Source organism: Pseudopipra pipra, chromosome 5 (genome assembly GCF_036250125.1).
Source record: "Pseudopipra pipra isolate bDixPip1 chromosome 5, bDixPip1.hap1, whole genome shotgun sequence".
NCBI classification, from domain to species: Eukaryota; Metazoa; Chordata; class Aves; order Passeriformes; family Pipridae; genus Pseudopipra; species Pseudopipra pipra.
Window position 1 is genome coordinate 15,748,545 of NC_087553.1, and position 12,925 is coordinate 15,761,469.

At 39.5% G+C, this 12,925-nt stretch overlaps 1 protein-coding gene across 12 annotated transcripts in view; it reads left to right on the forward strand.

The window, feature by feature from the left end:
• The window catches only part of BICD1 (BICD cargo adaptor 1), a 169,430-nt gene that overhangs the window by 82,049 nt on the left and 74,456 nt on the right, over window positions 1–12,925 (forward strand). For all 12 annotated transcript variants that reach the window (XM_064654668.1, XM_064654664.1, XM_064654669.1 and 9 more), the window contains exon 2: window positions 1,818–2,030. In XM_064654668.1, the coding sequence (XP_064510738.1) occupies window positions 1,818–2,030 (213 nt within the window). The remainder of the gene's footprint in view (window positions 1–1,817; window positions 2,031–12,925) is intronic.

Genomic DNA, 12,925 nt, shown 5'->3' on the forward strand with positions numbered 1-12,925 from the left:
TCCTACCCACTCTTCTGCTGTGTTTTGATTTTACCCCAGGGTCGGTGGCCTTTACATTTGCTGTGTAGGGTCATTATTGGCCTGGTGCTTTTTGCTCCGTCTCAAATTAGAAGCAGTGAGCCGTTGCATATAAGTATGTAAAGTAAGATATAATTTATTAGCAGTGTTCCTGAAACAGTCATCTTAGATGTACAGATATAGTGACTGAACCAGTGCTTAACAGTTTCATTAAATTGAATTTCTTGTTATTTGCAAAATCCTATTTGGCAAGTTGCTGATGCCTGCTATTTCAGTAACTTACTGTCTTTCGAGAAGACAGCTGGGTTAATACATTATTGAATATTTTTAGCATCCTTTAATGCTGAGTTCACAGGATTCTCTAAGTGAAGTAGACTTTAAAGCTGAGAAGTTTTTGAAGAGGGTTTTACTTTGAAGTTTTTTAAGGAGCTGCTTCACTTATAATGCCAGTAAAACTTAGAATGTGTTCTGAAAGGCTATAAATAGCAGCAGTAAAACAATGGATTTAATTTGACAAGTAGTTCTTATCGATAGGTAGGCAAAGAAGGCCACAGTTAACAGAGGGCACAAATGTGTTCTCTGCTTTGTGGTTTCATAGAACTGAGTAAAAATCAGGCTTTTAGGGATAATTTTTCGCTGATATAACATATTACCATGACTTAAATCTTTCTCTCATGCATTAGGGAAAAAAATAAAAGGCATGGTCTTTCAAATGTGTTCACTTTGAATTAAGATGTATGAGACAACTTCTACCTATGTTAGGCCAAATATTGTTAACATTAGGTGCGTTCTTTTGGCTTTTTCCAGAATTAGGTCATGTAACTTTCAGCCAAATGTCTGTTTTTAAAGGTAATACAATCAAATAAGGGTTTGTTTTATTTTCCTTTTTGTATTATTTTTATTTTATTTTTGTGTGTATATTATTTTGTTTTATTACATTATTTTTTATGTTATTATATTATTGCTGGGGTTTCCCCTCTGTGTTTCATAGCTAAATGGTATCTCCATCATGTCTACTATCATGGCTTGTACTTTGCATCCTCTCAGGTTGCTCCAGAGCTGTCAAAAATAACATCAGAAATTGTCACTGAGAAATACTGCCTTACTAAATTGATCAGTCCAAGCCAGTAGCAAGAAGAGAATCACTAGAAATTATCTATATATTTAGACTCTTCTTGAACACTTAAATATTGTTTCTTCTCAGCAGAAAACACTGAGAACAAATGAAATGAAGGGGCTGACAAACTGTATGCTTAGCATACCAGGGGTGTAGATGGCCACTGCTTGGTACTCATTTATCTTTCTTCCAAGTTGCAGGAGCTTTTCTCCATACCATGATATCAGTTCCTATAATAAAAGGTTGTTGGAAATGGAAAGCAATTAAGAAAGACTTGTCAGCTATTTATGCTCTTTAAAACAACACAAACCGGGCGTTTATTTTGCAGAACTAGGGAAGAAAGGAGTTGATGAATTATCGGCTGGCCTCACGCAGGAGAGTTAAACGCTGGCGCTAATTAATGGCTAGTTAGCAGAGCACCATCTTGATCTCAGTGGAGGTCGCCTGGATGGGGGCCATAAATCCATACTGCAAATGAGAACAACTCCAAGATGCTTAATTTCAGCTAGATGAGATGGTGGCCCTCAGCTGCTAGGAGGCTGCTAAGGCAGTATTTATTAGGTCAGAGTTTGGGACTCGCAGATCTGTTTCCTTCCCGCTGGCTGTGCAGCTGCTTGCTATTGTTGATAGTTTCTCCAGGGCTTCAGTAGTTGTTTCACTGTGCGCTGTTTTCCTCTTGCAGGCATTTGGACAGTCCTTCTCCGTTCACCGCAAAGTGGCTGAGGATGGAGAGACGCGGGAGGAGACTCTGCTCCAGGAATCTGCATCAAAAGAAGCTTATTACCTCGGGAAGATTTTGGAGATGCAGAATGAGCTCAAGCAGAGCAGGGCGGTGGTCACCAATGTTCAGGCAGAGAACGAGAGGCTCACTGCCATCGTCCAAGACTTGAAAGAGGTAAATGGGGGTGTGCAGGGAGCAAGGGGCTGAATTTTCTTGGAGTATCATGGATAACATGGCTCTGAGTAAGGAAAACAATACAAGAAGTAAAAATGCTCACCTTCCGGTCTGTGATCATCCCTGAAACCACATGGCCTGAAAAGGCTACAATTCAGAAAGGGAAAAATATAACTTTTATTATTTTTAAACAACAACGATGACAAATTCTTATGAGTATAATAAAACCCAATTCAGGAAGCTATAATTTCCTAAGCACTCTTAGCATTTTGCGTTGTATTTTATAGCAACTACGTGTAAGTGAATTTTACATGAACACATTTTCTGCACACGTCTGATTCACGCAGCTCCTCTCTTTCTCAGAATTCACATGATTTCCTGGGTATTCTGGATTGGCTAGAATTAGATAAAGCTTTCACCATTTTTCTTCTCCTGTAAAGCAAAATTAAAATACATGCTCATGTTTAGAAAATGGTAACAGTAAGAAAGTCAGATGTAGTTAGTGGCCATATGAGACAATGAATAATTTCAGTCAAGAATTTAGTAATATTTAATAACTTGCCTTTTTCCCCCTTGAAATATGGAAGTTATAGAAAGTTACTTTGCTTACTGTTGTTTCTTAATCCCAGTTAGTGGGAGACTGATATAATTTTAAGAGTTTATGCTTTCTCTGTTGATGGTTGCTACACGAATTGTGCCAACTGAAGCTCAACACCAGCCCTACACAAGAGGAAGGTGACAGTTTCCTTCAGCTTTGCTAACAAATTGGCTGTTGCTCCCTTTCTTAGACTCTTAGACACACACATCTTAGACTCACTAAGATGTGTGTGTCCCACTTTGACCAGTTAGTTAAGGTGAAATGGAGGATAAGGAATATACTGACCATCAAGTCCTCAGTGTAGGCTGTTTTTCAAACTTGTGTCTGAGAAGATGCACATGGAAGTGATCCCACATCTCCCCTGCCTTCCCCAGGAATGCTTGAACATGGGGACTCTCCCCGCTGTCCAGCTGCTAGAAGAGATCTTTCCCAGGTGATTCTGGAAAGTGCTTGTTTAATACATTAGTTTGTTAATATTAAAGTTTACTATATTTTCTGTAGCTGAGTGGAATAGTGTCCTTTTAACCTACAGAAACCCCGGGAACAGGGTATCCCTAGAACAGAATCCTTTATTCCCATTGAATATTCTTATTTAATGGTTGTACTGGACTTGCCTATAATAAAAATCAGGCTTCAATAAGAAGTATTTATGCCATTTATTCACAAGTTACAAATAAAATATGTGATTGTAATTGCAGTTCCAGTAGTAAAGTAACAAAAAAAATATCAAATTCATATCTACTTATCCTAAAATCTTTTTTGTGGCAGGCAACCAGCTGCTGACACACCTACCTAACCATTTGGTTAAGTTCACAGGTCCTCATGACATGGGGTTCAGTCACAAATGAACAGTTATAGAAAATACCCATTTGTCTTTATACTTGATTCCTTCCTCTGGGATTTCCTTGGGATTCCTTCAAATGCAAATCTCCCATTTTCTATCATGGTTATTGATCTGTAGGTTGTTCAGGAGGCAGTTTCAGGACCTGTCCTCCCTAGAATATTGATTGTCCTCATTTCCTTGGAGATAATAGTAAACCCTAGTGTGAAGCTGGCTGCAATTATTTCCTCCTTTAATGCTACATAGCAACAAGTCATAGTAGTTAATTAAAGTGCAATAGAGGAATTTACCTGAATAAAAATAAGGCTGATAAACTGACAGTTACCATTAAGATGATGTTGTATCCTGAATATAAAGTCCTTGGCTACATTGAACTTTTATTTGTATCACTATAACTGATGTATCTAAAGATAAATGGGATTAGTGCAGTCAGTTAATTATCCAGATTACACTATACACAATTCTGATTAATTACTTGAATAATAATAACAGATAGAGGGTGATTGACACCTACTTCGAGCTCTTTGGGATCTTGTCACACTGAATTACACTGGTATTTCACTTTGTGCTCAAAGGAGTCTCACCCTTGCACCCAGCCTGGGATACCTTGGTCCAACCATGTAAATCCTATAGCTGTGACATCCAAGTATCTGCAGAAACGAGATGCCCTTTTTCTCTAAGTGTTTATGACCTTTCTGGGTACTGCAAGTAGGAAAAAGCAGACTTAACTTACTCCAGATCTTGACAACCACAAAGGTGGGGAAAAAAATTATGAAGTTTCTTGTAAATTTTTGGGTAAAGCCAGAATTAGATGCTGCCGTGGGTGGATTGCTACAATGAGGAAGCAATTTGTTTCTTTAGCCAGTATATTTGAAAATTTAATTAGAGAAAAAAATGAAAGAAAACAGGATGGTCTTCGTGTGAGCAACTGGACTGAGTGATGTAAAGATAGATTCTGGACATAAGTTACCTGGTTGTATCCTGTCTTTTCCTCTCCCTGCCCACCCCCTCAAGAGAATATGCTTTATAGTTGCTTTTTAAACCTTACTAAGGCATCTTATAAACTAAACAAGAAAAACAAAAAAATCATTCCTTTCACCTTCAGTCTTAGTATAAAAGCTTTGAATAACTGATGTGTTGTTCTGGGAATACTGTTTTTGCAGGGATGACAGAAATTTATGGTAGTTTATCCACACACTCAGCCACTTATGATACTCTAGACTGATAGCTAGGTTTTCAAAAAATGACCCCTGTTATTGTATCATGTCCCTAAATAATACAATTAGTGCTTCTCCATTCTCTAGGCTGTCATGGGAGTTATCTTATTTATATGTGCTGTTCTCTGAATTTGCACAGAAGTCCACAGTCATGTGAATGTGTATGAGCATTTTGTGAACCGTCAGAATACACTCATATGAATGCTGATGACTTTTAGGAATCCTGGGAATTCCATAGCCCCAGAGTTTAAAAATTCATGCATTTTAGCAAGTATCTGCCATACAGTCACAGCTGATGTCTTCAGGGCAGCTTGACCTGGATCCCTCTTGCTATAAAAGGGAATGTATCAGGCTCAGGTCTCTGGAGATTATGCATCTCAGTCTGGGAAAGCAAATAAACTGATTTCAATACTCATATCTGGAAAAAGACATATTTTATTTGAGATCTTGAGCATTTGTTTCACCCTAATGGTGAATAATGAACGAGAAATCTTTGTACAAGATAGTTTTCTAACTTCATGTTAAAATTATTAAAAGAGTAAAACACCAGCAGCATTATTTTTGATGTAATAAAAATCACAGAATATACCAAGTTGAAAGGGACCCATGAGGATAGGAATACTATTAACTATCACCTGACTAAATAACGCATACATTTTGGAAAGCTGGTAACCCTTTTCTTTCTTTTCTCCCATCAAGACCTCAGATAGGGAACACAGACAGTTATTTGGAGATTTTTAAAATTGCTTTAACTTGAACCAAAAACGTACTTATTTTGAAACTGAGGCCAGAGAGATCATTTTTTAGCAGTCAGAGACCAGATTGACAAAATCTGTATGTCAGGCACCACATAGTTTATGGTAGATGGCCTCTCTGTATGGAGAGATCATTATGGTTATTAGCTCATGTAACCTTTTCTAACAGCATATGAATTGTCTGCAGTTATAAATGTTAAATACTTTTATAAAAACCATTTTTAAAAAATACAATCTTCTGTCATTTTCTAATTCTCTGGAGTAGTTTTTTTTCCTATTTAAAACCAGTTATAGTTGGGAGATGAGTGACTGTTTTTTCCATTTGTGCCACTGAAAAATCTATTATGGTAACAAAAAGCAGTTTATAGATGCATAAAGGAGTGAAACCATTACCTTGAGAAACTGATAACTGACAGAGGTGGTTATGCAAGCACAGATGACCCAGCTCAGAGGTTGGAGCAGAAAGCGCTCCATTAGAGGTTGTATTTGATGATTTCAATAGTCTTCTCCAACCTAAGTGGTCCTGTGATATCCACAGTTAGGAGATCTCCATATATAGATAATATCAGTGTCAGTATATAGATCGTACTCCTCTATCATGATGCCTTGATGCTGGGCATCTGACTCAACGGGTGGAAATGAGGGGGGGAAAGAGCATGAAGCAAAGAGGAAGCAGGTAGAAAATAGAGATGAAAGGTGATGGTATTGTTTGAGTTTTGTAGGTATTATGAGACTCAGATTAGGAGTTGTGTGAGGTGGGTAGATGAATGCTTTTGTGTCTGCCAAGGCTGGCAGGTGTAGGTCAGCTCTTTGTTCCCATTAAGACTAGTGAAAAGGAGAAAGGCAGGAAGAAAAGGGTTAAAACTCATAGGCTCTCCAATAAATGTCACGGCAGCAGCTGCAGGGATTGCAGAAAGAAATCAGCACCTGGGTACCTGCAGTACCGGCAGTCCATGAGATAACAGATGAGCAGGGAGGTTTATGTGATGACAATGTTAATGGGCCATGGAAACAGCACACACCTGGGCTTCTGGAGGGCAAAAACAGGAAGGAGGGCAGTGGACAAGTGGGTGGGAAGAAAAATACAAATTTATGACATATTATGTGCTGAAACCAGGTGAAAAAATATCTAAGATGAAGTTGTGCAGCCCTTGAAATCAATGGCTAAACATTTATTCACTTCAGCAGTACAAAAATCTTGCACTTCATGTTAATCAGGAAATGTATGGGTGTGATAGCCTGGACTTTTTTTGAAGGGAACATATGTTTGAGAAGGGGAAAAAATTTATAGTCATCATCTTAAAGTTGACTTTAATCTAAAAAATTAAATATTTCTATATTAAATATAGCTTAAATTCTATTTGGCTATTTCCTATTTAGAACTTATAGTTTTTCAATCTGAAGATTTTGGGATTTTTTTCATTTTTGACAATTTTGAGTAAAGCCTAAGGCCTTTAAATGTGAACACAGATGTAGTCAATAACCTGTCGTGGTTTAACCAGGACAAACACATCAATTTCAGGTTCTGGTTTTGTTGCTCTGGTTTTAGACTATAACAGGACTTGGTTACATAGTGCTTCCTATATAATGTAAGATATAGTTAAGTCCAAAATCGGAATCCTTTATATGTTCAATTGTTGTCTAGTACTGGAAGCTTCTGCAGTCGTTATGTGCCTAAGTTTCCACCTGTAAAATTTTCTGTGCATCTAAAGTTCTGTTTCTACATGCATTCAGGAACACATCTGGCTTGGACTGAGGTCTGTCACAACACTGTTGCTACATATTGAGCACTGCCGTAGGTGCTACTGAGATCTTCCAAGGAGATGTTTCCCAGCTGACCTCATCACCTAGTTCTATGATTCCCTCTGGCTCTGTGATTGTGGCAAGGTTTGGGGCTCCAATTTCTTCTCCAGCTTAGGATATATGAATCCACTTCTTCCTCTGAAGAAAGTGCCATAGAAGTCAGTTGGCAGGCTCTTCGTTCCTTCAGGTGAAGCTGTTCCGCATCGTTGGGGGATAGTTAGTATTTTGTGGGTCAGGGAGAGTGGGAGGGAGCAAGCTGATAAGAATGACTTAGCCTAAAGGCTAAGCCACTCAGCTGGGAATAGGGAACTAGTTCTAGTCCCTATTTCAATTAGTGTTTGGTAAGAAATACTTATATATTAATTGGGGCAGAGACCAGAACCCCGGTCTCTCCTCTGTGAGGTGGCAGCCCTCAGCAAAGCTATTTCCATCCTCCAGAGAGAGCGTGATCTTCAGCCTGGATCTCCCATGGCTAGTGGTTTGACTGATGAGCTCTTGGAGGGACGTAGCCCCAGGATACCAAGCGAGGCAACTCTTACCAACTCTGTGTTGAAAAAAGACAGAAAAGCTAAGTTTGGAAGAGGAATTGCTGCTAGGAACCACATATTGCAGGAAACACCTTTTAGCTGCCTGGCTGTCGTGACAAAGTGAACTCCTTTTGATGTTATTAGCTTGCTTTTCCTTGTAGTTGTCTAATTTTCTTCATGCACTGAAGAGGGAACCTGTGATTGTGCTCTGATGATTACCCTAGCCAGTGAAGTGGTTTAAGTGAGTGCAGTGTTGACTGATGATGCGTGCAGCATCCTTACTGATCTCTACTCCCTTGTAGTGGTGTCCTGTGCTTCCCAGTGTCTGCATCAATGGCTTTATCCCACTCAATCTGCTGAAGAATGGAACTTTACTTTGACATCTACACCAATTAAATAAAGCCTGTATTAGAAATATTTATCTTCTTGCTAATATTATGCTGGTACTTGCAGCAATGGCCTTTGACCAAGGAATTGAGTGTGTCCTTAATCAGTTGGCAGGTGACATCAAGTTGGGCACAAGTGTTGTTCTGCTGGAGCATGGGAAGGCTCTACAGAGGGATCTGGACAGGCTCGATCAATGGGCTGAGGACAATGGTATTGGGGTTCAACAAGGTGAAGTGTTGGGTCCTGCACTTGGAGCATGACAACCCTGTGTTGCACTACAGGCTTGGGAGACAGTAGCTGGAAAGCTGCCCAGCGAAAAAGGACGGGGGGTGCTGGTTGACAACCAGCTGAACATGAGCCAGCAGTGTGCCCAGGTGGCCAAGAAGGCCAATGGCCTGTATCAGAAATAGTGAGGCCAGCAGGACCAGGGCAGTGACTGTCCCCTGTACTTGGCACTGGTGAGGTTATACCTTGAATCCTGTGTCTGCTTTGGAATATACCTGCAAACCACATCTTTGAGTGGTTGTGTTTCTTGTTAATGAGCCCCAAAGAATGACTTCGGATGCAAACTTGTTATCTGACACATTAATGACACTGTTTTCTTTGGCAAGGTTCGGGCATTTAGCTCTGCTGTGAATAGAGTCAAACAATGGACAGCAGGGAGGTCATAGAAAGGCCAAGTGGGATAATGGAGCATAACCGAGGGACTGTTGCATAAATAACAGAGTGCCTTATTATAAATACTCAAATTCTCAGCTCCTTCTTTCAGAAAGGGACCTTTGCAGGGCCTCAAATAGAAAATGAAAGGGGGTGCACTTTCAGCTGCACTTGGTAATCTGTGGGCAGTAATTAATCAAATCGGGATCTGGCAGTGCTTGTTCTTACATAAGTTCTTTGAAATAATGACCCCTTATTTTTGCTGAGGTAGTGTTTCAAAGCCCCTTATGTACCCCCTTGTGCAAGGTATTGAGTGAGCACATGCTGAGGAAGCCAGAAGTAATTACCTGGGTTTAAAGGAGAGTAAGGCAAATTTCCTGGAGGATGGGGCCATCAGTGCTGCTTACACCTGAAGGGCTGGTTGGGGATACCGGGAAAAGTATCTGTTTCTCAGCTATCTTGCATCAGTGAGTGATGCACAGCCCCTTGGATGTTGGGCTAGTAGCTCTCTGAACTTGTCAAAACATTATTTTTTCGTCTTTGTGGCCTTAATTTTTTTAAAATATGCTGCCTTGCTTTTTTTCTAGATGAGGAAGCCCTCTTAAGAACTGCTTGTGCTGACTCATTCTTTTCAGTATTAATTTGCTGGTTAAAAATAACTTGGGCTTTTGTCTATTCAAGTGGTGTGGAGTAAGATGGTTTTTGGCAGTGCTGTGATTAGCTGCAGTGCCAATTTTTACAGAATCCTTGCAATATGATCTGGACTCTCAGGAGCAAGAGCCCAGGAGCCGTGTTGACTTGTACATTGTGACTTCATTCATTTGCCTGGGATTAAGTGGGAAAGGAAGAATACCCTGGGTGGCTGACTTTCTGAAGCTTAAGCCCAAAAGCTTGAGCATTCTTGCAGATAGAGTAAAGGCATAAGGAGAAGGAGAAATTTTTGCTGTAAGTCCTCGCTGCCTGAGTGCATGAGCAAATAGAGCATACATTTTGGTGACACGTGTCACTGATAAAGAATATTAAATAAAGAGTGAAGGTAAGTTTGTTATCCCTGTTCCAATTAATTTCCTTTGATTTTTTTTTTTTTAAATATCTTGAGCAGCTTCCAACTAAAAAAAAAATAATCAAAGGTTCTCTGAGAGACTAATGTTGTTCTTCTAGTCATTTGATATTAGAATGTGCCTGGCAATTGTTGAGTGTTTTATGCCTTCAGTTCTCATTGTGATTACAGAACATTAATCTTGATGCATTCCCAGTCATCAGTACACAAGTGGTGCAGTTGCATTTCTCTTCTCCTGGATGTCCCCATGTGCATTCTATCTCTGCCTGACTTCCCCTTCTGTTGTTGATTTTCTCCTGTTCTCTGCATAGGGATGCATCACTGCCTGTTTTCTGTACCTGCTTCCTCCTAAACTTTTGCTCGTGATGAAGCAGAGCAGAACTGATGGCACTGACTGGTTATTGATTCAGAGATGAGATCCACCAAGCAAAACTGATAAATCTAATAATCTCTTCTGGAGCTGTGATTAGCACTTGGACCTTGAGAGAAACTCATGCATGCTAATCACACGTGCACAGTAATTACCAGCCAAGGTACTTGACCTTCCACATCTGCTCTTGTTTGTTCAAAAACTATATTTATTTTAGGGTATTTTTTTCTTCTCTTTTAATCAATACTGATTTATTTGTAAGGGTTTCTCCTGGGATATACTAGGTGATCTGGGGAAATGGGACTTACCTTTTCCTAAGGATATGTCTTGAATATGGAGTATTGCCCATGACCTGACCGCAGAACTGGATGGTTTGCGAGGTGCAATCGCAGTGAGATGGAGCATAACACATCTAATACATGCCTTTGGATAGCTAGCAGCTACTATTTTTGGCAAAAAACTCCGCTGAACAAAAAATAAAAAAGAAGCAAAAACCTATGAAACCCTGAAAAATATGAGAAAGGTTAGTGTCTTTGGGGTTTATTTTTTTGTGCTCTATATGTTGGCATTTTCTGATTTGGATTCATTCAGCCTACATCTTACAAAAATGAAGCCTGTTCTGTGTGGCAGTGTGATGCTATCCTTAAAGGTGGTCCTCTGTGGAGTAGGTTCTCTAGTTCCCTCCTTCTGCCTCAAAGCCTCAAACTCATTACCAGTTTGTCATTGGTATGAAATCATTAATAAGTTCTTGGCTCCCATAGTCTGTGCTAATTGTGCTTTCTGCAACAAATTCTGTTCTCAAGGGGAAAAATATAAGAGAAAGGTGACAGAAGGGTGAACAGCAAGAACCTCAAATATGCCACCTCTTTTTTTCTCCCTTTGCCCTTATTACAATGTGTGAGACAAGCTGGTTATTTTTAGTTATTCTCAACAGTCAGTGCCAGTCAGCATCCAGGAGGTGGGCAGCAAGTCAGGAAGAGGTCAGACAGTGTTGTCACCCTTTCATTGTGATGGTCAAATCCACTTTTAAGCTTCAGGATTGAGAGAAATGCACTTTTGCTGGCAAATGTTTTAGATGTGTACGTGCAGATGCTCATACATAATCAGAGCTTTTCTGCCTCTGTGAGGTTATTGTTTAAAAAAACCCATCAAATAGGTAGGACTAGATATGAATGCAATTTTTGTCTTCAGTGCTCATTCATTCTGCCTATATAGCCTTTCTTCTCCTGAAGCACGGTGTGGTGGCTCTTTCAGTTAAATGTGCCTTGAAGGCATCATCATAGATATGTGATTTTTCACTTGAGTGGAACGGTCAGGATGTCTGCTCTGATACTGGCTGTGAACTGTAGGTGAGGAATGGCTGTGGCATTACAGTGTCAGCTGCAGAGTGAGGTGAGTTAAAAATGGGCCATTTCCCATCAGTCCTGCATACATAGTCACGAAAATTCAATACTGTGAGTTTTGGCTACTGATACAGGGTATTTTGCGTTTGCTGCTCGTGTTTCCCCACATCTCATTTTCCTAAGGGAAATGGCAACACAACAGCAACCAGAAAATACTGGATTCTGGTTCTTTGCTTAGTAACTAGATGTGATTAAAATGGCAAGGGCAAAACTCCGGTCAGTGTTGAAAAAGGAAAGTGTTTCTCTTGAGTGGTGGTTCATGTGCAGTGACTGTCTGATGAGGCACACAAGAGGGCTCAAGGCACATAAGAGAAGCAGAGAAGAAAAAGTAAAAAAATCTAAAGAATAAATAGGGGCAGGGGTCTGTTGTCAAATAATTAGCAACATATTTAAGGGAAAAATTCAATATTTTGGCCAAATCAAGTCAGCAACAAGGTTTCCTAAACTCACTCTGCCTTGTCTTGCTCCAAAAATCTGAGAGGAAAGGGATGGCCTTGTTTTGTTGTGCAAGACATAAATGCAATGTGGAAGAATGACTGAATCCACAGACCCCTTTGCCAGATGCTGGAAAAGAAGTTGGAATTCACAAAGACATCTAAAAATGTTTGGAAGCAGAAGCATAAAAGATATCCAAAGAAACCTATGGATAGGTTTCCTGATGATATATTCAGAAAAGTTCATAGACATTTTGTAGAGCTGGAGCTCACCTTATTTTGGCAGCAATTCTCCTAAACATTTCACTGCACAGTAAGTTGTTAAGCCAGTAGGACATAGCTATAGGTATAGATACATGTGATTATTGTGCTTTTGGTGTTAATTTTATTGAAGATCTTTGAGTCATCATCAAAATACTTTTGTTTTGGAGGCAGGACATACAGCTGTTTTTCATGCAACTTGGGTTGCCAATGCTCTATAAATGTCAGTGGCGATTTGAAGTCACTCCCTTGACAGCTTTCATATTTTTTTGCCGTGTTTTATGCTTTTGTCCATTGCAAATGCTTTTAAAAAGCCAATTATGAGTTGTCAATTACCACTTTTCTCGTCCTCTAGAAGTTATGACTTACCTAACCTCACTACATGGTTTCTTTTCACCAAATTCGTTGTGAGATGGAGTTTTATGCCAGAGTCATAACTGCCATAAATTTGTTTTAAAATAAGTCATTTCATAGGCTATAAGTGAAATTGAACTTTAAATTTCTAATAGAATTTAAAAATACCTCTATATTGTTAGTCCACTTGAAACTATATTAACATCTTCAGGGGAAAGCAGTAATGGC